General features: G+C 38.5%; 2 protein-coding genes across 20 annotated transcripts in view; one reads left to right on the top strand and one right to left on the bottom strand.

Moving 5' to 3' along the window:
* Positions 1-5,303, top strand: part of LDLRAD4 (low density lipoprotein receptor class A domain containing 4) — a 440,516-nt gene extending 435,213 nt beyond the window's left edge. For all 19 annotated transcript variants that reach the window (XM_039846456.1, XM_039846486.1, XM_039846524.1 and 16 more), the window contains 2 exons: positions 2,322-2,375; positions 3,699-5,303. In XM_039846456.1, the coding sequence (XP_039702390.1) occupies positions 2,322-2,375; positions 3,699-4,208 (564 nt within the window). In that variant the 3' untranslated portion in view covers positions 4,209-5,303. The remainder of the gene's footprint in view (positions 1-2,321; positions 2,376-3,698) is intronic.
* A 13,292-nt stretch (positions 5,304-18,595) lies between these two features.
* FAM210A (family with sequence similarity 210 member A) overlaps positions 18,596-27,450 on the bottom strand; it is a 33,870-nt gene continuing 25,015 nt past the window's right edge. The window contains exons 3-4 of the mRNA XM_039846575.1: positions 24,828-24,939; positions 18,596-21,382 (exon numbers count right to left, since the gene is read on the bottom strand). Of these exons, the coding sequence (XP_039702509.1) occupies positions 21,149-21,382; positions 24,828-24,939 (346 nt within the window). The 3' untranslated portion in view covers positions 18,596-21,148. The remainder of the gene's footprint in view (positions 21,383-24,827; positions 24,940-27,450) is intronic.

The following is a 27,450-nucleotide window of genomic DNA, read 5'->3' on the forward strand; positions in this document are numbered from 1 at the left end:
CATAGAACTGGAATGACAGCTTCTGGACTGTTGGCCCTAACCATTTCTACCACAGCATCTTACAGATCTCATAGTTTTAATGACTCTATGAACCACCTGAGTGAAAGACCAGAAAAATAAGTGTCCTATAAAAGTGAATAAGTTTGAGGTGGGAGGCAATTGTCAGTAAGTAGTTAAAGAAATTACATCATTACTGAAATAGTAATGGTAGCAATAGAGGGAAGTGGAGTGGGGGTGACGGAGAGTGGCGACTTGATGAGGCCACAGCAGTACGGAGGGTTGAAAGATTTGGGGGAGAAGTCAATGAGTTCCACTTTAGACATGTTTAGTTTTAGGAGTTCATTGGAGTCCAGGAGGCCCCCATGGCTAGACCAGTCTGGAGCTCCTGGGAAAAGGTGGGACCAAAGACAGACCCATCCCAATGAGGATGGCCCTGTAAACTGCAGAGGGGATGAGGTAGCCCAGGGACACCTCAATGAGAGGAGAGGGGCCCCAGACAGGGCTCTGAGGAATTACAACATTTAACCACAATGCAGAGCTAGAGGTACCCTCGCCCCCAAGGAGAAGGCAAAGTGCCCAGAGAAGCCAAGGTGTGAATGAGGAGGGTGATGTCACTGAGGTCAACAAGAGAGGAAGGTTCAGTGTTACTGGCAGGCCAAGTAAGAGGAGGGCCAAAAAGTGCCAAATGAATTTAGTAACAAGAATGTTGATGTGAATTTGGTGAAATATAAGATTGAGTGTGCACAAGTTTTAATCTCTTAGGCAGTTTTTCAAGTTTTGTCACTTTCTAGGGGAATAAAGCCATTGAGGATGGTTATTTTCATTTTCAGAAAATGTGCAACCCGCCACTTCTGGGTCACTTCCCTCTCACTTCATTTGATGGTTTTATTTCTGGCTGTTATGCTCCACACTGTGCTTTAATCTGCTGTTTTCACTGTTTCCTGGTGCCAGTTCTCTAGATGGAAGGTTAGAGCTGACAGTGCTGAGCTCCAGTCTGTAGGAAGAAAGAGAAGGTAGGGCAGAATTATTAGTCTTGGAAACAGCTGTGGATGAGTTTTTATGTTGTTTTCAGTATGAAAGTTGCTATAACAACCCAGAATTCTAGTGATTGTTTCACTTTGATCCTAGCGAAAACTCTAAAGTGCTGTGCAAGCTACCTTGGGCCCAGTAAAAGGTGTGGGTCAGCTACTTCATTAGGTTTGATTAGGTCTTCCACCTGTCGCCAGGCCAGAGCCGTAATGGTCCATTACATAATTTTATAGTTAAAGCTTAAGCCCAAACTTCCTCTTAACACTGTTCATATTTTTGCTGCTATGTTCATGATGTCCTGTGGGTATCTTAGGAACAGGTTGTATGTATTGGACAAATACCCTGTTTAGCAGCAGAGGGGATATTTGTATTAGAATACTGGCCTAAAAAAAGAGCAAGAGAGACTTCAGGATGTTTTACCTCGCAGATCTACTTATGTGCCCTTCAAGCTCTCACGAGGCTCAGTGATCACACAGGGTCATGTACAAATATTCCTGGGAATCCAAAAATACAGACATCTGCTCCCAACATAGTACTTATTATCTTGATTATAATAACAGGCCTTTTGCTAATAGTCCAAAGGACCTGTGCTAGTAGTCAACAATTTAGGTTAAAAAGAGATAACAAATTGTAGTGTTTCATAAACAAATTTATGGTGTTAAAAATGATCCTTAATAATGCCTACTGTTTGGTTCCATCTGCCTTGGGGATATATGGACTGAAGAATAAATTGACAAGAAGATGCTCGAAGGGCATTCAGGCTTTGGAAACTCAGTTTTCAGTTTGAAAGCCAACCAGTGTAGCTGGGCAGTGATTTTCTTCTTCTTCTGCTGCTGCTGCTGCTGCTGCTTAACTCGAAGCCAAATCACAAAAAGGCCTTGACTGATACTTGGCCAGGTGTGGTAATCCACATTTGCATGGGGTAGGCCCTGGTATAAGAGCTTAATTCATCCAGACCCTACCCAAATCTAGGTAGTGATTGAATATGGTTTGATGACATTTGGAAATGTATTTCAAACACAAAAGTGTATAGTTTAAATGATATTTACTTCAAATCTATTTCAAATCTGGTAGAAACCTAAAATTTTTAACTTTTTAGTCACAATTATCCTTTTAGATGTTTGATATATATATGAACAATTCTTCATTAGTCCCTGTTTTAAACAGATTTGCTACTGTCAAGGAGAAATATGGTTCCCTGATTTTAGGTGCTGCTGTATGAAACTAATAATTTTCTTGCAATCTCTCCCCCACCTCCACCCCACCAACCCATCCCACCACACCACCACCAGGAAGGGTGCCTGTGGCCTTCAGACAGCTCTGGTTCTCGGCCAGGTGCCTCAGAGGTAAGGAGTTGGACAAGGGAGGGGTGTGGGTGGCAGGAGGAAGTTGCTGAACCCCATGTGCATGGGAGAAAGAATGAGAGAAATAAACCATTGCAACAAAATTGATGTAAAGGTTAAATGTATTACAGCATAGGTTAAGAAATAACACATTTAAATTAAGGTATATACTTATAACTTTGGTTTAAAAAACAGGAAAGGGGGTTTTCCCCTACAATCTCCTAGAAATTATTTGTGCTAGTCTAAAGCTCTTTACAGAAAACAGGTTGAGAATCACCGATCTTAACATGATCCCATAGCTGCTAATAATGAGGGGTGGCAGATGTGGGCACCGTTTATAAATATAGCATGATTCATTTCCACATCTTCAAGTTTAATAATACAACTTTAAAAATAGCAGTTTTTTACCTTAAAGTTAAAAATATATTGGAAAAGTCAATGGATGTGTGTGTGTGTGTGTGTGTGTGTGTGTGTGTGTATAATCTTTCCTCTAGAAGAATGGATGGTGGAATAGATGAGAGGATTATGTAAGAATTCACTTTGGGAAAAAATCTATAATCATATTTACTTTGGAATACAAAACATTTTTTACATCAGTTACTAAAAATAACTACAAGAAACTTTTATCTAGAAAAAAATTACTGGAAAAGTTTAGAAATCAGGAAGAAAAAGAAGTCACTTGTTCTCTATTTTTCTAAGTAATTGACAGGAAACTAAGCTTTTATAAATAATTTATAATTTGACCCAGTGCCTACCTGTTCTAAGTACCATCATGTGAAATTATAATTTACATTTACAATGAAAACTCTGAGCCACTCCTCGTCCCTCTGAATCATAGATATGAGAGCTAGAAGGCACAGAGAAAGCAGGTGGGCCAGTCCACTTACTTTATAGGTAAAGGAGTTGAGGCCTGGACCAGGTGGTGGACAGGACTAGAGGGCTGTCTACACAGCCCTTTTCCCCTGTGTTACTATTTACTGCACTCGAGAAGTTACTATTTTATTCTATGTGAAACAGTGGAGAATGCATACATACCATATGCAATCACTACCATTAAACCCCAAATTTTAATTAATCACAATTCTCCACTATTGAACCATCTTGGATAAACTATAGTTTGGTAAAGTGAGTCGTCTAAGTCATGAGGAATAAGAAAACTACATTTCCACCCTCCCCCGTCCCCAATAGTCTTTTCTTGTTTTGTTAGCGGAAAAGGTTTTCAGATGGGTGAGAACACAAACTAAGCACGAATTTTCTTGATATCATCATGGTTGTGATCATTATTGTGCCAAGAATGTTTTCAAGCTTTTCCTGTTTTCCTTGCAGATCATGTATGCCCCACGCTCTAGGGACAGGTTTACTGCTCCGTCCTTTATCCAGAGGGATCGGTTCAGCCGCTTCCAGCCCACCTACCCCTACGTGCAGCACGAGATCGACCTTCCCCCCACCATCTCCCTGTCTGACGGGGAAGAGCCGCCCCCTTACCAGGGACCCTGTACGCTGCAGCTCAGGGACCCTGAACAGCAGATGGAACTCAACCGAGAGTCTGTAAGGGCCCCGCCCAACCGGACCATATTCGACAGCGATCTGATAGACATCTCAGTTTATAATGGGGGCCCGTGCCCACCCAGCAGCAATTCGGGCATAAGTGCCAGCACTTGCAGCAGTAATGGGAGAATGGAGGGGCCACCCCCGACGTACAGCGAGGTGATGGGCCACTACCCAGGAGCCTCTTTCTTCCATCACCAGCACAGCAACGGGCACAGAGGGAGCAGACTGCCATTTCAGCAGGACAACTCCGGGAGCACAGACAGGAAGCCTGGGAACCTTGTCTGACCCTCCAACATGCACTTGAGTTGAAAAAGAAACTGATGACAGAAGGAGGCTACATTGCCCCTCCGCTCCTGAGCACAGTGTTGTTCAGTTTTATGTGCTACAACTAAGTAAAACCAAATGTGCAAATGTGGTCTTTGTTTCTGATTCCTTTCAGGGGAATTGCATGCAAACTAGACGAGATAATGCAACTTCCGCCCGGTCTGACCCGTCTGACCGTAAACAGTGTTTATTTGGGGGCAGGTGTAGCGAAGGGATGGTTTTGGCAAAAGGCGGTCATGGAAACACAGAGAAAGGCATGCTTTGAAGATATCATGAAGTGAAACCCACAGAGGTATTTGATTTATTTAATTATGAAAGGAGACTGCAGAGAAAGAGGCCAGAACAGCCTGTTTTATAATTAACTGAATAAAGAAGGAAGCATTATTATATATTCTCATGGGGAAGAATTGGCCAGTTTGCTTTTTATTCCAAGGTGTGGAACTTTTATTTTATTTTAAAAATATGTTTCAAAATTCCTGTTTTTGTGCCAAGGTATAAAGTAGAGAAGTTAGATGAATGCAAGGAGTTAATTTGTGTTGTTATGATAATGTGTTTTTAAAAGTTGCACTATCTTAATTGTTTCAAATATATATGAGAGAACTGTGTTACATGAAGTTCTGTATGTTGTCTTTTCACCCGTGGATTATTATTAGGCTCAAGGGATACCCCGGAATGTTCCCCACAATCACGCAAGGAAAGATATTTAGGGAGGTAGCCTAACATATGCTAACTTACATAAATCAAGAAAGTCGTTATTATTTTAAGAATTTGCATTAGATAGCAGTGCATCACTGAAGCATTTGAAGACTTTTGGATGAAAGATAGGAAGTACTAAGTTCCGGCATTTCTTACTTGTTGAGTTACTCAGCTTGTCTTAGGCTGCATATTTTATTAAAAAATGAACCCAACACAAGCATTTATGTATCCAGTATCATAAAGTGCTGCTCTCATCCTCCAGCAGTGCAGTTTCTTCAATCATTTAGGTTTGTTTCACTGTAGCATGAAACATACTCAGATACATACATTATTTTATGCAATAAATTATTTAAAATGCAAGGTGGTTATTTTTAATATTGTTGAAATATATGATTTCTCAGTGTATTCTCATTGTCTCTCTCCTTTCCTAGATAGTTCAGTTCAATCCTGGACGGCTGATCAGTGTTCGGGAGACTCTCAGCAGTCCCTCCCCATGCAGCCGCCTGGCCTTGGTGTGAGTGATGCCGGCAGTGGGTTCTTTATGTATAGGAAGTCCCTGGAATTGACAAAAGAACGCCACATTGCCGAGCATGATAATAAGCCATTACACTTCAAAAGTATTGGTGCAGCATTCTTGGAGGAATGCAGTGCTCAAAACCCAAACTCCTGTGGGAGTTCACTCAGCTTTTACAGTGGTGGCCAGAACTGGGTGGTCAGTTACAAAACAGTGCATGGCAGGGGTGTGTGTGTGGAGGGGTGACTTTAAAAGCACAGGATAAAAAGCACAACATGCAGTTAAAATGCAACTAGAAACATTTTAAATATTGTTAGTCCTAGTTTTAATATTGCTGAGATTTACAAAAATTTGTCCTTATGTAAAATAAATAATTTTCTTTTGCAGAAGTAAGCATTTGGGGTTTATAACAGCACAAACTGATAATTTCAAACGATACCGCACCATGGGAGGGCTTCTCTGTAGCAACTTGCCTGCTCTGAGCAGGTTAGGTCCCTTTGGCCTCTGTACGTAACAAAATGAATTGGAATGATGACTCAGTGACTCTGATCTCTGCATTTTTAATGCCAAATAAGCACATGTGTGTTCATTTCTGTCTCTGGGTCTCCAAGGTGAATTTCCCAGTGAGGTGACTTTGTGCTGTTGTCTGAAACCTGAAAGACTGGTCTGAACTGCAAGTCCTGTCTGCTACTCTCTGCTCCTTTCTGCTGCTTCTCTTGGCTGGTTGGTAGGTCACTGGTTTTGGTTGGGTTTTGAGGATTGGAATCTTCATTAGATTTATTCATTTCACCCAGAAACATCCACAGAACTAGTCAAACTCTTGGAGAAAAAAGGTGAGCAACAGTTGTCATTTATATTCCAGGCTCTCTTTGGAAGCGTGTATGCTGAGGGTTGCAATAGGCATTCCAAGACTGGGCAGAGCCCTGGGAGCCTTGACTCAGGACCAGAGACTCAGGTCTTTCCCACTGCCCTAGAGCCTCCTGACGGGTCAGCTCATTGCCTGGATCACAAGCCTGTGCTTGAAGGAAGCTGGCAAACTTTGTGGAATGAAGCCTCATTTCTCCCAGTCAAGGGAAGATTAAGAAGCACTTGTTCCAGTCAGCACTCCATTGGTGGGGATTCAGGGTAGATTATTGGTCAGGTGTTCTCTCAGATGCAAAATGACAAAGTTAGTTAATGATGCCATCATTCCAAACCTTGCCTGCAATTTTGATAAAGCAGGTGAACCCACCCTATAGCTCTAACTCAAAATGGTTTTACAGTCCTTAACATTCCTACCTGCTGCAAAAATGAACAAAGGTCAGTAACTTGTAAATTCCTTAGTCATTTTGTAAGTATACAAACATTTTGCAGATGTCCACAGTATTGGCAAAAATAATTATTTAATTCAAATAACTTTAATCATCCTTCAAAAGAAAGGTTCCTCCCATTCAGCCACTCTAGAGAATTGCCCTTTAAGTTAAATAGTTATTTAAAGACAGAGACATATGAAACCATGACTTGAATTGTCTTGAGGCTTAGCCTCTTGAGTCCCACTTAAAGTAATACAGTCTTCAGGCATATATTTGCTTTTTCAGAAAGTCTAGTGTTCTTTAGATACTGAAGCAGTCCTTAGTACAAAGGAGATTTTGCTTAAACGAATTATATATTTAAAAAGTTAATCTATTTGTTGTGTTCCTGACCAAAATTTAGTGTTAAAGAAGCTTAACCTCCTGTACTACATATACACATATCCTCCTGTACTACATATACACATGGACACACAAGCTACAAGAAATTTCAAGATAGCAGAAGACAATATTTAAAACTTACAAAGATTTGTCATGAGGATATACATATAGCCACTAATTTTAGCTCAAATTTATGGGAGAGGAAATAGAGGCCAACAGTAAACTGGAGGCCTTCTAATACCAGCATAGGAATGTGGTACACGGATGAGTACGTCTTGAACTTCTTAGTATTTCTATTTGATCTTCTTCACCTTCATCTTCATAGGAATGAGAAGGTGTCAAGAGGCAAGCACTTTCAGAAAGCTTCTCTGATCTAGAAGAATCCATTCAAATTCCTGCCTTCCTCTCAGAACCAGTAGTTGCATCCTGACAGGGGTGATCCTCTATCTTCCATCCAATTGCTCTTTTCTCTAGGAAGTCCTTTATGCTAAGAGTCCTTGTGTGGTGCCCTTCAGATACTGGCCCATAGCCCTGAGATACACCCCGTCTAGCCCCAACCCCTCAAAAGCAAGTCCATCCAATGTCGGCATACACTCCTGCATCACTGAGCCGCCTCACATCTTGTGTTTGTTGTGCTGGTGCTGGCTTCTTGAGATTTGCTACTTAAAAGGGCAACATTAACTGCACATTAATTGGTATGCTGTTCATTTTTCTTAGAATTTTGAAATCTCAACAGTGTATGAAGGAAAAAAACCTAGGAAGGATACCTGGTTTTTGTTAACTTTTTTATTTTGTCTAAGTGATTAAAAACAGAAATATGCATGTGCTTGGCACTGAGCCTTTGTACTGTGACATGTTTTCCCAAGTCTGCCTCCTCGCTTGCTGCCAACATCCCCAACCCTAGTTGAAGGGCAAGGACGCAGGCTCCCGTGCTGCTTACATTCGCCTAGATTACCATTCCTTGGCAAATTTAGATAAAATTACACGATTTAGTGACAAACTGGCAAGTCTCCCCTCAGTGTGAGGAACACGATATCTAACAGTGGCACACCAAAGTCACAGATTAAGAAACTTTACTTTTCATCCCAGGTCACAAATGATAGTCTCGGCAGCTTTGCGGCACCTTTTATAGATTCCAACGAAGCCCTGCTACCAGCTGCCAGAACCTTCTATCCAGAGATCAAAGATATGGATAGAAAATGGAAAGTACTCTCCTGACTTGTGATATCCTACATTTTTTGGGAATCAAGCTTAGGTTACTTTACCTACTACCCATAGTGCTACATCTTTTGCATAATTCAAGTTTATCGTTTCTGCCAGGGTTAGACAGTCATTTGCTGCTGCTGCTGCTGCTGCTGCTTTCTAGGTTGGCTGCATTAGAAAGCTGTCGTGTGTGAGTGGATACCTTGCTAAGAAAGCACTGTCTTCCTTTCATTCTTTTCTTTCTTTTGTCATGTGTGCTTATTTTTGTGTAATGTGATGAGGCTTTAAGAGCTGTACAGAGATACATGCATATTATATGAATCCATATCACTTCAGAGGACTCTGCATGTCTGTAGTTTTTAAGCAATCAAGTAGTCTCGTGTTCTGGTTTTAGCAGACATAGGAACCAACCTCCCACCACTGTTGCACTCTGTGCTCCTGCCTCTGTTGTGCCTCACTTACAATGGTGCTTCTTCAGGTGTCTGTCTTTTCTTATGTTTTATTTGTAAGGTGCTGTATATAACTTGAATATATTATGCACATATCCTACCCAATGGGTAGAACAAACATTGTTAATACTGTAATATAGTGTATAGATACCAATTTTAACAGAAATGGCATAGAATTTGTGAATGCCTATGTGCTTTGTCCTCTTTTGTAAGGAAATTTGCAAATGGATGCATACAGATAAAAATCTATGTAGTTTATTTTCCTATTAAATATCAATATTATAATGCAAGGGAAAGAAGTCTGAACAAGCAAGCCACAGTTATGACCAGCATATGTATAGCAATTGAGAATTGCATCTTTGCTGTGAAAAGTTTTTAAAAAATTGTTTTTAAAAATTCCATAGCATATTTGGTTGTCACTAGATGCTTCTTATTTTAATCTCTTTAGTAATGCTCAGTTGGACCAGTGTTAGTTATAGTCAGAAAAAAAATGTTGATTTTTCACCTTGCTTTATGAAAAGACATTATGTCATGTTGTCAAATAATGAAGATGTAAGACCCCAGAGAAAGTGCACATTTTGTTAAAATCGCAAAAATTAACATCCAGAGTATGTAAATTGGCCTGCTGCAGAGGACTTTGTTCAGTACAGAGGCGTTTATGAGGCATCTGTGTCCCAAGTCTTTCTGTGCCTTTTTCTTTGAAAAATCAAAGCTGTGGAGCCAATGAAATAATAGTAGAATTTGTAGGGAAAGAATATCTGAGGAAAAATGAATCCACTTGAGAAGATGCCATTCTTTGAAAAAATGTTGTTATGGGTTATCAGTAGCAGAGAATTAGCTATCAGTCAGTGAGTGAAGAATATTATATCCATACTTTTTGGTATCTCATGGTGATTTTGACCCAGAAAATGAAATAGGTTTTGCCAGCGGTTAGGAATTACATTTGCAGTAGCCTGTTATGTCACACCTCTCTTATATAGTGTCTGCTTCCAGCTCAGTTTTTAGTGTCTGACTGTGATCTCTGCATTTATCTTCAAATATTCTAATATTTTTTAAAAGGCCTAAACAATGTGTTCACTAAAATCACTATTGAATCATGGGCGTATGCATCCTTTCCAGTGTTGTCCAGAAAGGCAATCAGAGAAATTTTGCCCATCTGATCCATATTTCCACTGTATTGTCACTAGAGGATATTAATTCTAGCAAATTCCATGGTTTTTATTTGCTCTGTGGTGTATGTTCTGATCTTGAAAATCACAATAGATTCATAGTCTTATCCTCCAGAAAACAAATTATTACCAATTACCCTTAAAATAAAAATGCTTCTACAATGCAACTCATTGCTGAATGGACGAAAAGTCAGCCCTTCTTTTATTATGTTTTAAAGGGGCCATGAAAAGATTGTGTTCTCTACCCAGTCCAGCCCCACTGCCTGCCCCATTGTATCCTGCAGGGGCTCCCTCATGATTTAGATTCAAGAACAGAGGGTCACTACTGTCAGGAACAACACTCCCACTCCTCCAGATTTGATCTCTTGGGAGAACTGTTGAGCGTGGGTGTTATCTGAGAATGTTCTGGACTCAGAGGTATCAGAATTTGTTACCATACCATTATTCTTTCTGCAGAACTAATTGAGGCTTAAACTTTACTGTTAATGATGCTGGTACATTTTAATGTGCTTGTTGGTATATTGCTACTTTTCATTTCATGGCTTTCAAAAATCAGGTTTTCTAATTTATACTTGTCTAGTTTAAAACTGTTTTAAACTATGTACACTACTATTTACAGCATTTAGTTAATTTAATTTTTGTTATAAATTAGCCTACCGAAAAAGTTCAACTGTATTTGAACTTTTTAATAGCTGTTCATGTGAGCTATGATAATCAGAGGCCATTAAAAGTCTTTTTTTAACAATCATTTGTGCTTAATTTTCAACATAATTCCCAGTTATATAAAGAAAAAGATTTCCAACTGTTGTGTATCTGCCTCTTTTAACTGAGCAATGATGATGTAGTTCTTAGACCTAAGGTCTGTAATTGCAATACTTTTAAAGAAAGATATTGCTCTAAGTGCTGTTAAAGTTATGAAATCTGCTTTATCTGCTTGTTCTTAATGCTATGGTCTAACCATAGCACAAAATTATTAAAAATAATCAGTGATATACATATGTCTACTGGTTTTCTAATCTTTCAAAAACAAAGCCCATCAATGGGTAGCGGAGTGGGTGGGGTGGGGGGTGGAACTGCATGTGTTTTAAAGCCCATCTCAAAGAAACATTTCTATGATCCCCTAGCTAACCTTTTCATTCAGCATTTATTCACTGACTTTTCAAAAAATCATTATATTCTGCTATAAACAACTCTGGTTAGATCATGTATGATTCTTTTTTCAATTCTGTGTTCTTTACAGGACATTCAGGGATCATCCTCAGCTCTTATCATGAGAGAAGCCACTGAGAACTGCTTCACCCAAGCTGAGGCGCCTGGGGAGAAGTTTGTAGTTGTCAACTTTCTGGATGTCTATCACAGAGAAACTGAAGTCAGCTCAGCCCAAAGCATGAACAAGATTTCTAACAGTGAGAACTGTTCAACAGCAGGACAGATGCCCTCAGAGGTTAAGGTCCTTGTCATTGGAGTTTTTAAGTCTGTGATAATGTAACAAAAAGACTCTAAGTTTCTTTCACTGAGAACTTAGAATAGTATTATATCTAAGCTCTAAATAACTATATGGATTCACAGATGACATGATTGTGTATGTACAGAACCTCAAAGAGTCCACCAAATTACTAGGTGAGTTTAGCATCGTTGCAGGAAATGCTTCGTTTTGCATTTCTATGTGTTAGTAATAAATTTTGGAAACTGAAATCTTAAAGATACCATTTACATAATTGTATGGACTAAAAACTCTAGGCATAACACCCATTTTAGATTCTGAATTAATTTCTTTAAGGTATTTTAGAAATAGAGTCAGCAAGCTATCAGAAGGAAAATAGCTGTAAGAGAAGGATTTCTTTTTCTTAAAACAACAAATAGTCACTGATAAACCACACTGTGCTCTGGAATAAATTCTATAGTCTTAGTCAACAGATCATTTGAGGAATATTAAAGACTATTCCCCAAACTTGCTATCCTTGGATGAAGCTAAGACTAATGTAAACCTTCCTCATGGAGAAAGTTCTGCACAGAAGAAATGAGGGGATTCAGGGCTTGAGATCCCTTTGTGATGATTCTATTCAGTTAAACTCTGGGGTCTGCTTGTTACAATAAACGGCAGAGAAACCCTCCCTCCCCCTCTGCCATGAAGAGTCTGTACCAAGTGTGTTCTGATAGCTCTCAGTATAGGGTCTCCTGAAAGCAAAGGCTGAGTCAGGGATCTAGATGCAGGTAGCTTATCTGGAGCTGTTCCCAGATGAGGAAGCAGGTAAATGAGCAAGGAGGGAGAGAAGAGTAAAGTTGCTTGCACTGGTTTCCACTCTAGGAAAAGGGAACTAGTTTGGCACCAAAAAATGACAGTGGCTGTACCTTTAAAGGATAGGAGGTGGGGACACCAATGTACGCTGCTGAAGGTTGCCCTTTAGGATGATCTTCCCCGTGCTGTTGTTGTGGCCGAGTAAGCTCTGAAGACTTCAGAAACCCTGAGGCAGAAAAACACAGACAACAGGTGCCTGAAGGGACCAGTGTACACAGGAACTGTCCGTCCAGGCTAGAGCTGAAATGATAGTGACCAAGGAGCACTGGAATGGAGCTCTCACATCTCTGCAACAGTGTACACTACACCCCTTGAAAGTGTCAGGTGCTGCTGGCCAGGGAGAGAAACGTCAAGTTCTGGACCCAGTTAGGGTTACACTCAATACAGGACATACATGGAGCCCAATAATACATCCTCTCATTGAAGATGGTCTCCGGTTCTTCCTGGGCTTCCTCATTCCCCAACCTGGGAATGTGGGGGGCTCTCCACTGGATTTCAGTGCTGCTGAAACATGCCTGCACTGGACCTCAGTCCTCTCCAACTTTGGGCCCTCTTTGTGAAACAGCAGAGCTGCTGACTGCTCAGCAAGTCAACTAGGAGTCACATTCGTCAGGCTGCCCACTCCCTGCATCCTCAGCGGAACATCTGACATGCTGGATGTGCTTGAAAGAATCCTCCAGAATCTTTCAGAGCCCACAGTGAGCCTTTGAATAAATACCATATTCTGACTCTGTGATACTTGCAAAGGATAGTTTGTAATGTATCTCTTACTTAGAACATCATAATTAGATTTCTCTGATTATACTGTTTTGATGTCTTGCTTTGAATGGATTCTAATTAAAATACACATTTAAAAATAGCAGCTGAAAAGTTAAAACTTTGTATTTATAAATTTCTTTGTTTTAACGCCATGTTTCTGTCTGGACTTCAGCTTTTGCCCTAATAATGCGAACTTCATTCACTCTATTTTCCACTCTCACTTTTAAAAAATGTCAATAGTGCAAAAGCTAGTTTTAATCATTTGAACATAGCATATTGGGGACTGAAATAGACTTTCAAAAGGCCTTACCAGGAAGCATTTATATAAATTTACAAACAGTTGTATATAGTAGCTCTTGTATAACTTGTTTACAAAGCCATTTGCATTTATACAATTGTACTGTCCCTATTGTTACCAGACATCTGTAATCACAAAATGTTCTGGCTACACTAGCAAACAGTAAGCATGCTTTGAAATCTAAGGACAAACCTCCAGTTTCTTCTCATTGTGGTGGGGTGGGCCACTGCATCCCCTCACCTGTTCTCCGCCTTGAGTTGCTGTCTGAGCAAGGACTCCATCATGCCGGACACTGGCATGAGACTCACAGGTGATTTAGCATCTGTCCCACTTCTGTGAGATTTCCTATTTACAGTTAAAGGGCAGACCGGCTTTGGAGCCTACACTTGGGTGGGTCATATATTAGCTTGATCTCATATTAATGTCCTTGATGGGCAGTTGTCTTTAAATGTTACCTACACAACAGGAACACGGATGAGGAAGTCTGGAGGAGGGCATGTACTTGCCACACAGGGCCCTCAACAAAGTAGGTAGCTGCTATTGCTTTGCTATAACTTTCATATTCTAGGTTTAATTTTAAAAACATTTTGCCAAATTACTATAGGCTTGTAAACAGCACCGTGCCCTGGAATACTCTCTATATTAACCACTGCAACTTCAAATGCCAGGGAAAGAAACGGGCACCAATTTTAAGCTCTAGTAATTAGTGCCATGCAGGATTGGAACACCCAACATCAAGGTAATGAGTAAATCACCAGACCTGAAACTTCCCTCCTGTAGGTTTTAAGTAAAATACATTTGTTTCTTTCTTCATTATTCTAGTCATACACAGAATTTTTGGTTAATGAACCACACTGTGGAGAGGGGAGGTTAATATTTCTTACAGACTTAGTAATAAAATGTGAAATTCTGAAGAGAGAATAAATGGTTAAAAATGTTGATTCATGCATTGTTACTTAGCGTTTACTTCCCCAGTTTAGGCCTGAAGTAGACCCTGAATAAACAGCAGGCTCCAAGCACTGGGATCCTGTACTTTAGGGCACCTCTGCCTTTTCACTACTAGAACCTATGCTGTGTCCTTCACTTCTCTTTGCTGATTTTGGCACAATCACTCTCTTCTAAAATACTATCCACAAGCACTATCTTTTGCTTTACCGTCAACCTCCTCTAAACATACGTGTTCTCCATTTCTCAACACGTACATTTCTTTCACCATTTGCTATTCTCCCTCTGCAAGGGTTTCAGCCTAAGCACGGTTAAAGGAGAGATGGAGGAAAGATGCTGCAACCCACCCAGGCCTCTGCATTCAGATAGAGCGGCTGCTGCTCACACAAGAGGAACACATTTGGTTCTCACCACCCTCACTGTGTATCTGTGAAGTGTGCATGTATGGTACCCACATGAGTGACAGAGGGACATAAGGCAAATGCAGCACAAGTTTTAGCCTATCAGGTCCATTAGACAACTGTCCCCTGCACAGAGCCTACATAACAAGATGACACTCTGAAGAACATAACTTTCCTCTATAACACTTCAAGGTATTGCAGAGCTGCTCACAAGGTATATGAAGTGCCAGGGTTTAATTGGTCATTTTCATGGGATTCAGAGAAGCCAACCTCTGTCCTTTCGTGAAAACCAAAATTCCTACTCAGGGATCTGCTGAACTTCTCAGTGCTAAAATTTTCCACAAATGCCAGTTTCTGATCGCTTCAGATGTTCCAGTGATTAGCCCCACTAAATGAAAAATTCCAGTCTGAGCTGCTCCAAGTGTACCACAAATATAGAATCAGACATCATGACTGCTATCATGACCCTCCACACAGAAGCAATAGGAAAAAGCAAACTTACTTTTTACCAAGGGAACAATGGGATATTTTCTGAGGTCAAATCCTCTTTGGATGTATAAAATATTAAACACGTATAAAGATTAGATATAATTACCAAAGTTTAGATTACTTGCTCTCTAGCATAGATTTGGCTGTTTGAAAATAGCTACTGCTTTGCCAAGGTCAACCTAGATAGTGACAAGACACTAGAACTGAAATGGCCTACAAGCAAACCTTCCCCATCTTGCAGTCTGAGAGGAAAATGAAGCTGGAACATGAGAAATGAATGAATGTTTCCTTTCCATAATCATAAATGAGATAACAGAATAGCTACTCTCTCTTCTTATCATTCTAAAGAAAAAAAAAAAAGATGAAACAGTAGAACTTAACAGAATTAAAGAAAAATTATGAAATTAAAAGCCAAAAGATGGAAGGTACAAGCAGAACAGAAAGGGTGAGGGATATTAATTGGCTTTAGCTCCAAAACTACAAAGAATCCCAAAGTCCCCAAGCGTGGACTTGCTTTATCTCAGTGTCTGGATGAGAAGAAAAAATACTAAACTGGAAGTTGAGATCCGAATTTCAGATCCAGCTCTCCTGTGCCTTTTTCTTCAACTAAAAATATTGCCTTGGTATTCTAAAGTGACTCACTAAAGGCAAAATTCTGTATCATATCTCTAAAAGCCTAGAGTTTATGAATAAGAACTCCTATGAATCTAAAATTCTCTCAACGAAAGTTACATTCAGTTTCTGGACTAAAGTGTTTGATAATATTTTCAGCTTTTGGGGGAAACTATGACTTGTCCTTTATTTCTGACCTTATTTCTGTGAGGAATGCAAATTATACCTACCACATCTTTAATAGGGGAATAAAAAGTGCATGTTGATGGAGCACCATGGCAACCTAGCCCCGTAATTCTATCTCCAGACAGAGCTGAAGGGTAGTCAGAGCCATTGGCATTTGAGGACTTCACAGAACTCACTTTTGACACCCCAAATGTAAGAGACAAACAAAGTAGCCACTATTCTTAGAAAAGTAAAGCAACAATGACAACTAAGTCACCACATTGTGTCTAAAGAAAACATTGACTCAAATTCAATAAAACAAATAGTCAAAATAAGGTTCAATCATTACAGAATCTCAACTCTGGTACTTAGAGGTGCAAGGGAAGATAAAGAATCACTATTATTTTATATACCGTATGCTTAAACTTTATGGCATTATTATAATAGAATAAAAGGCAGACCTTCACCATGTATTTGAAGAGTCAAGGAACAACTGCATATTTGTTGTCCACTCTTCCAAAGAATGGGCCGGGGTGACCTGCCCACTAGTCTGAGAAGGGGAACTGGTGTGCCACTGCACAGAGTCAAGCACGCTCATGTGCTAACTCGCCTTTTTCCGTCTTACTTCAGAGTTTTCTAATATTTAAATTGGTCAAAATTCAAAACAGAAAAAGCTGGACAGAGGAAGAAAGGGAAAGAATGAACACAGGTTCTATACAATCCTCACTTTCAGGCAGAACAAGGATATGTTTTGATTTTGGCAGCATGTGGAACGTTTTTTAACTGTCCTGACTTCTGCTCTTATGGACCATGTTGTGCCAGAGAAAACACAATATGGAAGTGTTTTCTATTTGGCCTTATTCTCTTCAAGCACTCTTATCTATAAAGAGAAACTACATAGTCTGAGACTTAACAGCCTGTGTACCTCCCCAGAACGACTATCCAATGAAGTGATCAGAACAAAGAAGAGGCTTAACATTATACTTTGTCCGGAAGGTTTCTGAAATTAAGATGCATTATCAAAATAGCCAGATAATTGTCACAAGATAATTATGACCTACAATTATTATTGTTGTTGACTGTCAATGATGCATAGGGAAGAATATAGCTTGATTTTTAAAGCCTAGCCTTGAAGCAGCAAGACAATCAGAAACTTTTGTCTAGTTAAAATAAGCCAATTGATACGAGTCACAAAGGAAGAATCTCGCAGAGGGAAAAATATCTCCAATTGCCCTACACAGCATTTCTCAAATGTAAGTTACAAGCTCGAAGTACAGAAGAAAGATCTTTCCAGAATCAAAAGTCCAGGCAAAAGTGCATGGCTGACAATGCATTCTGGGAACGAGTGGGTCACCTACTGTTCAAGTCTCTAAGGGGATAATGAAGTCTTGACTCTATTGTACCTCTAGGTACATGATGCAGAATCTTTTGGAATTCCACGTAATACTAACTTGATACTATATAACATACAGATGGACCAAGAGACTAAACAAAGTTCATATGTGCAGAATGAATAATTAAAAGTATCCACCTCTGGTTCTATAGATGTCTGGTTCAGGTTATTAATCTGAAGGTGGCAGAGAGGCCCACACTTCTTTGTATGAAAGCTCCTGTGCTACCTGGGCAACAAGGCCAACATAACCTGATGCATTGCAGACCATGGCACATATAAAGTCAAGTAAGCAGTAAGCTTTTGATACTGAAAAATACTTCTAACCAACTCTGGTCACATTTAATCTACTTTAGGCTGTTGAGAGTGGAAAATTTTCAAGTGAGCCAACTAGCTAAGTCAGCTACAGGGAAGAAGTATCTTTAGATACCAGAAGTTGTCTTACTTGCTTGGGTGTGGTTTAGGAGGTGTATTGTGTAAGATATGAAGATGGCCAATGTCTGCTTCTGTAATCCACTTACTTGTTAACCAGGGAGTGGTACTAGGTGATGTATTGTGCTAATGGCCAACTTCTGCTTCTGTATCTGCTTGCTTGTTTTAGGCTTTATAATTGCCTCACTCTCAAACCCTGGGGCTGATCTCCTCTAACCCTGCCTGGTAGAGAGTCAGTCGCCAGGGGCTAATAAAGGCTCATAATTCACCTCAATTGGCTCCGTGGGTCTATGTTATGGTTCGCGCCATAACATAGGCCTTATGGAGACTCAGTTTTGAAAATCTGAAATGAAGGTCCTCATTTAAAAAAATGAACTGTAGCCAAAGAATATGTCTACACTACCATAAAAACAAGTATTTTCAGAAACTCTTTAATAATTCAGAAATGTATCTCATTTTGTAAATGTATTTCAAAAATACCATGAAAGTTACACTCACGCTTTCTGCCTCATTTGTTCAAACCACCTTCTGTTCATTTCATAACCATCACCATGTTCTACAGCGGCCTTGTTTATAATGTCTGAATTGGTTAAGAAATCCTGAAGATGGCCTGAACCCAGTGGAAAGAACACAGGAAAAAGCTAGATGGGTCTAATATACAAACGTGTTTCTTTTCTTCAAACACTTCCTGTGCCCCAACTATTAAGGTCTTTTAAATTCCTGGAATTATCTTCTAAGATCACTGAAAAAAAGACAGCAAATAGCTCCATTTCATCCTGGAGCATAAAGGACTACAATACTATCTTTCATTTGTATATAAATGAGGACAGATTCTGTAACAACAAATAAACCGAAGATTATATTTGAAGGCATAATTTTATTATTTTCATTAGTGGGAGCAAGGTAATCTCAATATACGCATTCTTTTTCTCTGCTGAAATCTGTAAACAGCACTTCCTGTATGCAAAAGGTTTCCGTAAAAGACATTTTCTGGTACTTTAAAAGGTTGGCTTTGCTATTATTCGTGAATAAACTAAGTCTCTCATCTAATTCTTCTTTTCAATTGCTAATTTGCTGAGCAAACTCTTTTCATTCACTTTCTGTAAGTTAAATCTCAGTCACAGATCCCGCTTTACACTGTCAACACATCCTACTTAAATAGACATGTAAATCAGATGGGGGATGGGGGGGAGAGAGCTGTTCTGCCTCTTAGCTCACAGAAGTTATGGCAAATTAATCCAAAGGATAAGGTTTATTGTAAATGAAAGGGGTTTACTATATATATATTGCAAACTGTATGTATTTACTCTCTATATAGCATGACATTTCACTTGATACAACATATTACAGGTGTCTCTTTTTAAGCTATTTGTAGCTTGCCTTAAAGACTAGATAGTGATATGCTAGCAACAGCATTTGACGTGATACAAATATTTCTGATGCCAAATAATGACAAAAGAACTTCTCACATTTCTGGTGAACTTTTTACTAGAGAATTTCAAAGCACTCGTCAGCATCTTACTTTCTATAACTGGATAAACACAGCACAAAAACTGGATGGTAACAGAACTCAAATGGACTAAATAAAAGGTGGATATTCAGGAAAATCAAATTTTAGTATCAGGATTATCAGTGACTTCTAAGAACCCACAATTTATCCACATTAGAAAACATGCCCCGTGCAATGTGCAGAATGAAAGGAAATTATTTTGGAAGAGTTCCATATAATAAGATTTTAAAATATAGGCATAGTCTCAAATGGTTAAAAAAAAATAATATAAACAAAAAATTGGTTAATATCTCAGCATTTAATAATATCTCAGCATTTAATATCTACAAAAATGTAAATTTAATAAACATGCTAAAACATGTCAATTGTATTTAGATTTAAAAATGTGCTGTCAATTTGAAATTGCATGTTCAACTCTGCATCAGGAGACAAGCCATTCTGATAAAGACTGCATGTAGCAGAGCAATAGCTCTTGTCCCTTCACTATTCCACGCTACCCAACCCCCAAAAAAGACTGATTATAAGCATAGCATATTAATTTAAAAAGTGTTCCAATATAATAATTAAATATATCAAATGTAAACACTTTTTTCTCCTTTATTCTCTAAATTTGGCTAAATTAAATACTAAATACAAAACTCCTGCCAAACAGCAGTGATTCCTGCTGGATTGGTTCTTGCAGTCCCTGATAATCTAGACAATCTAGAAAGAGGCCATTCCCTCTTCTAAATATAAATTCAAGAGTTAGAACTGAAGTAAAAGCAATTAAAGCAAAAGGAAAACAGACAGAGACATCCTCAAACACATGCTCAATCACATCTGCAACTTTCATCTCTCACAATGGCTGAATTTCATTCCAAGCAGATAATATAAAAAAAATTCAAGTAAAATGCTCAAGCAAGGGTACTTCAATATAAGGGGGAAAGCAGCAGTTAGAATTTGAAAATTTACTCCATAATGAGATCAATATTAACTCTGGAACAAAGACATTGGGAAAGAGCGCTGACTTGTGGAGACAAAGGCCTGCCACACAGCAGGGAGACTGAGTTAACTCCATGACAAGCTGATGCCATTTTCCATCCTTCCAAATCTGTTTCTGCTTGACAAGCACAAGCTTGAGTCACTGCTTACGATAATGTGGCTTCAACAATAAACTTAAGGTATATTTTGACTTTTCCTCTGAAAAGTTAGTTGAAGAGGACACAAGTCACAGTTTTGTGTTCCAGGTGAAAAAGTACTATGGCCATATATATTTGCTTTAAAATTTCTGATTATGACAAACTTCAGGTAAAAATCATTTTTAAATGGTCAACTTTCTAATTTACATATAACCATGTTATTTACATATAGATGACCCAATTTTTATTCAACTTTCTTCAAATAAAGTCTGTATTTTAACTGGTATGTAACTTACATACTTTTTATCAAAACATTAAATATCCTCTTATTCACAGGCAGTTTTGATGATAATAGTTTGTCTCCGCATTGAACACTGAATATAGTTAAAACCTCAATGAATAACATAAAGATGAAGACCCAATGTTAGCATTCTGTCTAAGCCGCATCAGTTATTCAAGGAGTCAACTGCCTCACCTGCCTAAATTACAGCTGCAACAAAACATAAAGCAAATATGATTCTGAAGACCTTGAAAAAGAGCTCTGACTTACAAGGCATTAACTACTGCTTAATGTTGCTATTGATGTGAAATTCTTACATTGAGTTTTTTTCTTTTCAAAAAGCACTGATTTTTCTACTGATTTAATGTTAAAAAGGGATCTTAGTTCTTTAACCCTCAGAGAATTAGTATATTTAGGCAACTAACCAAAAATATCATCTTTGTCCACATTCTCCAAAGGGTTAAAATGTAGGAACTGTCTACAACCTGTTATATAAGGCACCCTATTCTACTTTCTTCTTAAAAGAAACTTTTTCTTTGGTTTCTTGTAATTTTTCAGTGAGTCTATCCTTCGTTTCTTCCATTTTCTCTGTGAGAAGCTCTTTTGTCTCTTCCATCCTGTCCTGCAGATACTCCTTAACCGGAGGTGGTGTTGACATGTAGCCACGACTACGTAAATACTTCACAGTGAAAGAGGTTCCCCCCAGAGTCACGGTGTACCGGGCAGGTGTTGCAATCTGAAGGAAAAAGCAAACAGGCAGATCGATACCTGATTATGACTACTGTCTTAAGCAAAAACAATATGAAATTACTTTACTGCTTCACAAGGCTAATGTAGTTACATCCTCCATGGTTCTCCCTCCTAACAAGGGGTGTGTGCATCTTCTGTACACTCGTTTTACAAATAGGACACTGATCCAGGATTACAGAACGTTCGCAGTGGCAGCACTGAAGTCCGTGACCGCATGCTAGTGAACCAGGCAGGGTGGATCCACTGGGAAATCAAAGAGGGCTTGGGACCACTACCAGCAACAAAGGTGCACAGGTCGTCTCTATTCTTTAAAACCCTGACACCCCACAGAACTATCAAGAACACTAGAACCAAACTACTTCAGATGGTGAGAGGCAAGCATGAGCCAAATGTTTCTTCTCTACTGAATCTGAATGTTTCACGTCCCATCTTTCTTTTGACTTTTCCAGGCCTTATGCTCTTTCCTCATTATAATAATCTGCCTTGGGTCTGGAATCCCAACCAGAACCTCTGCGAGGCCAACATGTGGTAAAATGGCACATGTGCTGCAGGCAAAACAGGTTTAATTCTGACTTGATTTAAGAACTGAAACTAAATAGTAGACAATATGGTCAAAGAGAATCACAAAGCAGAGAGTCTGCATCACGTTCTGAGGCTTTTGCATAAAAATTCATAGTTGTAACAGGTGTGCCAGATACCAAAACTCTCTGAAAGAGCTGTATGGCTCTCTATCCCTAATTTCCCTCTTCATTTTCTCTTGAACTTACTCTAACCAAGCTTTCACCCCTCTCCTTTCCACAAAAACTGCTCTCATCACAGAATAGAGGCCCCTGAGCAATAAGAACCACCTAAAATAGTTTTTCCAATCTACTCCTCGGTGTACTTCTTCCGTTTGGCTGCCAGGGCCCCCACTTCCCTGGTTTCCTTCCATCTCAGAGGCTGCCCATTCCTGTGATCCTTGCCGATTCCTCCTCATGTCACCTACCTCTGAACATGGTGAGACAGCATTCAGTGCCTGGACTCCACCTCCCTCCCTCCCTCAGCAGTCCTGTCCAGTTTCATGTCTGTAATGCCATCTATATATTGGTGATTCTTAAATTTAGACTTCCAGTCTCAGCCTTTTCCCTTGATTCCAGTATATATAACCACCTACTCATTTCTGCCTGCATGTCTAATAGAATCTCAAAATGTCATGTGTTCAAAACTAATTAACCTCTTGATGTTCAATTGTCCCACCCCAAACTTGCTCCTCTCAAATCAATGTGCACCTCAGGAAATGACAACTCTATTCTTCAGTTGCTCAGGCCCCAAACCTGTAAGATACTTTCAAAATATATCCAGAATCCACCTACTTCTTACTGCCTCTCCTGCTACCACCTTGTCTTAGCCGCTATCAGCTTGCACCCAAACTGCTGCAATGACCTCCTGGGCTTCTACCCTTGTCGTGTGAGACTATTTTCAATATAGCAGCCAAAGTGATTTTGTTAAAACAAATCATATATTCAAAACTCCCCAGTGACTTTCCATCTCCTCAGAGTCAGGCTGCCCTGATCTGGCCACTCTGTTGCCTGTGGCCCTTGCTCACTCACTCCAGGCACATTGATTCCTTGCCATTCCCATACACTCCAGGCATCCTGCAGCCTCAGGACCTTTGGGTTTCCCCTGCATGGAATGTTCTTCTCTCACACAGCTGCCTGATTAACTTTCTCACCTTCTTGCAACTCTCCCTCTGAAAAACAAACCAATACCAAATGACAACACAAACACCCCTCCATCACTGATTTATTCTTTCTTCTTAGCACTTACTGTCATCTAAATACACTGTATTTTTTTTAACTTTCCCTTCTTTGTCTCTCCAACTGCCCACTACCACAAGGGCAGGTATTTTGCACCATTTTATTTAATTACAGTATTCCCAGTACTTGGAATTGGCACTTGGCACATAGCAGGGGCTCAGCAAATTTTTGTCAGCTCAAACAATGGTATATTTCAAGGACAGAGTTATGAGTGTACCCTAGCTAATGCCACAAGGTCATACTCCTAAGTTTTTTTCCACCTTGCCACACCTCTCTTTGGGGCTTTGCCTTATTGAAGCAATAGATCTCAGTGTTTGTTTCTCTACTTGAAAAACTGTGTGTTACAGTAAATATCCAAGAGAATCCCCCTCCATATTTCCCACCTCACAGAGGAATGGTGAGCTAGAAGAAACACTGTTGACATGACAATCTACCTATGTGTATAGCTTCACATTTCAATTCCAACCCAACGAACATGCACTGAGCATTGATTTGCCTACAAAGCACAATACCAGGCATTCTGAAAATACAAAGAGAAAGAAGACATGATTTTGAATTTCTGGGCACTCATAATCAAATAAAGAAAACAAATATTAAAAAATAAAAGTAACACAGAGACTGTGACATGAACTACATAAGAGCTACACAGATGCTATGGGAACATGAGATAAGAAGCAATTATAATTAGAGAAATGGTCTAAACCATCATCATAATAGTTTGATTAAAGGTAAATTATACCCGTTATAACTAGAAACTTGATAATTTATAAATTTAATAAGTTCTAATGTTGAAAAACTCAGTAATTAAGCTTTAGCCCTCTAGTTAAAATATAATAAAACAGGAAATCTCCCAAGATTTCAGAGGATTCTAATGAGGAAATCAGAATAAAACTTAACTTTTGAGTACTATTATAAAACCATAATTCTAAGTATTTTCATACAATAGAAGTAAAATAACATCTAGTTTCTAAATGCTTTCTGCTTGTTTTCTTTCTTAGGATGACGCCACAAAGGACCTCATAATTATGTCAGTTGAGAAAAATGAGATTAATATGGCTAAATTCCACAATTTACAATGAGTCTTCTCTTCCAAAATAAAGACCAATAGGTATAGAAACTATTCAGAAAGATGTACTGTCTAAAGCCAGAAAACAGTTATAATGACTATGAACTTTTAAAATGAAACATACATAACATCTAACAAGTGTAAGGTTTATCACATAAAACAATTTGAATTAAACTTTGCTATTTTACTTATTAAGAACATGAACTATTATAAACAAAATAAACGCTAAATTTCACTAACAAGTCAGGTGGCATGTGGATCTCTGAATAAGGAAAATTAATACACTATTAATAGGAAAAATGTTAGAGACAACTTCTACCCTGGAAATTCAAAAGTTTCACATGTGATCACAGCAGGTTATGAATGATCTACCTATTTTCAAAGCACTTCTTTCTAAAACATCATCTTTACACTTAAAAATTTTAACTTTAATCATTAGACATATAAGAGATGAAGTACAATAGTTTAAGTTACAAAAGAGAACTATTGGGGTTAACGCGGAGTTTTCCAGGGAACTGAGCAAATCATCAGTTAAGTGTGAGGAGCAATCCATTTATAATAGTACCTACCTTAAACAAGGCATATGCTGTTAGTGCATTTCCACTTTGGGAATTTTTCAGAATGTTTACTACGCTGTCAGGTAACCCAATAAGTTCTAGAAAAGGAACGACATTCACTCCTCTAAGAAAGAAACAGAAAGTAATTTATACATCTATATACACACACACACACACACATACACACACAAACTTTTAGGGATAAATTTTTTCAAGACACTAAAACCAAATTTTGTTTAAAAGTCAATTCTGCATTATCAAGCACTTTAATTTCATTCTAAAAATACAATATGTATACAAACATCAGTGTCGTGTTGTATCTTACTGTGCAACTTCTGCTTCTGCATACAGACATCCGTAATTAGCATATTCAGAAAAACAGATGTGTTTATCAGAGCAAAATTAATAGTTATAACCTGAGAAAAAGATCGGAATCATTTACCTGATCATAGCTTCCTCAACTAAATACCACTTCCTTAGAATGCTCTAATTCAAACTTCAAGACCTAAGACTGTTACCTCTAATAATATGTCCAACTATACTATTATTATAAAAACAAGTGATATAACATTATTGTATTATTATGCAAGGAATAAATAATTCTATGGGTTTGATGAAAACTTCAATTATTCTAAAAGGATAATTCTATGCTATTATCAGACTTAAAATGCAGGTGAAGCAGCAATTACCATAAATTGCAACAAAAGACAGAAGGCAGAGCAAGTCTCTAATCTGAGCTGTTAAACCCTAATTTATTTTTAGTGTCCCCTTACTATCAACATTTTGTTAAGCTGACATATGCATGCACGTGCACACTTTACACGTACATGCTGTGTAGTTTTACAGATACTGTGATCTTTCACCTCTAAAAGGCTTGTTTTGTGCTTCTCCCACATAAACAATTATCACGCCCATGAAATTTAACATATACCATAGTATACAGTTAATAAAGTAATATGTTATTTAATATTAAAGTATCCTTAATTGTCCCAGTATATTCCGTAACGCTATCCAGTCATATCTCTCTCGTCTCTTTTCCCCTAAAAATGCTCCCCTGAACTTCCTGTTGAGGGAGGCGGGATGTCTTTCTTGATATTGAGATGTTTGAAGCTTTCCGGTCTGTTGCATGGTAGACTGTCCCTCAAAATTTGGATTTGTCTGATTGTTTCCTCATATGATTAGATTCTGGTTAAATATTTTTCAACCAGAAAGCTGCACAGTTGATTCTGTGTTCATTTCTCTGCACCAACAGGGGCCATATGATGTCAGTTGGTTCCATCACTGGTAAGTATGACTCTTAGTTAAGGTAAGGTCCACAGGTTGCTCATTGTAAACGTACTCTTTCTCTTTGTAATTCAGAAAGGGAATTGCCTGGATCCATCACTATTATGGTAGTTGCAAACTCCTGATTTATTTTTAATATTAAACAATAATTTGGTCAACTAAGGAAAAGTTTCCCTCTCTGTGACTTCACTATAATAATACTAAGAAACTAGGGACTACTCTCAGTAGATATGGCTCATCAGCGTAAAGGAAAATTACCTATTATCTACAAGAGGAAACCAGATAACTGAAGCAAACTTTAAAGAATTTAATGAAAACATCAATTACAAATCCAATCTGGTTTTTTCGATCTCTGTCAGTTCCTTTTAAAATCTTTCTTAGAATCCCATTAAAGCAAGACTTAGTACTATAAAGACTATTCTATGGATCTAATAAGTTACTATGTCCAGTAACATCCTACCACAACATGGTAATTATATCTTCTAGTACCAACACAAATATAAAAATATTTCATTAATTATTTCCTAATTCAGACTAAGCCCAATATATAAAATCTACATAGTTAACAGCAATCGTGAAGGGGGAAAAAAAGACATTCGACCAGACAAAATTGGTTGATTTTGTTAAAAATCTTTTTATAAAGATCAAACAGTAGTTACCTTTGTAAAATAAAGCAGCAAGCATCTGGCTCCACTTATTTCTAAAGCATTAATTTGATCGTTTTTTTAAAAATAACTTTCATTTTCTTTGGAATTGTTAAATATAAAGCATTAATGAGGGTCTGATTCAAACAGTAATATCCACTTTTTGTCACTTTTTATTCTGAACTTCCCACAGCCTGACAGAAATCTCTGCTTCACAAACTGCGAGCTTTATGGATGTTTCTACTGAAGCAGAAACAAATAAGGACAAAGGTATATTCACAGTCTGGATAAAGTACAGTAAAAATCAGTCAGGATTTTGCCTCTGAGTGGATCTGTACCTTTAGGCCCAAAACACGAGACAACTAAACATAAGGACAAAATCATTATCATAGAACTACATTTGACCAGAGTACTTCTCATTAGAAGATATAAGATATCTGCAAGCTTTTGCCAAACAGAAGTGACAACAAAGCTTAGCTTAAAATAAAATCGGTTAGCATGCACAATTTAGATCTCCCCGAAATAAAATGTTTCAAAAACCTGAGATCTTTATCACTGAGTTAACTAAATAAAGAATGGCATTTTGCTTTATCGTGACTAGCAAGGCAATAACGCTAGTTGTCAGAGTGACTAAAACACTGGTCAGTAATGCAGTGTGACTTGAAATGCCCAATCTTCAAGTTACAAACTATTTTTCCTTCTTTCTT

Source organism: Pteropus medius, unplaced genomic scaffold (assembly GCF_902729225.1).
Source record: "Pteropus medius unplaced genomic scaffold, Ma_sr-lr_union100, whole genome shotgun sequence".
Classification (NCBI taxonomy): domain Eukaryota; kingdom Metazoa; phylum Chordata; class Mammalia; order Chiroptera; family Pteropodidae; genus Pteropus; species Pteropus medius.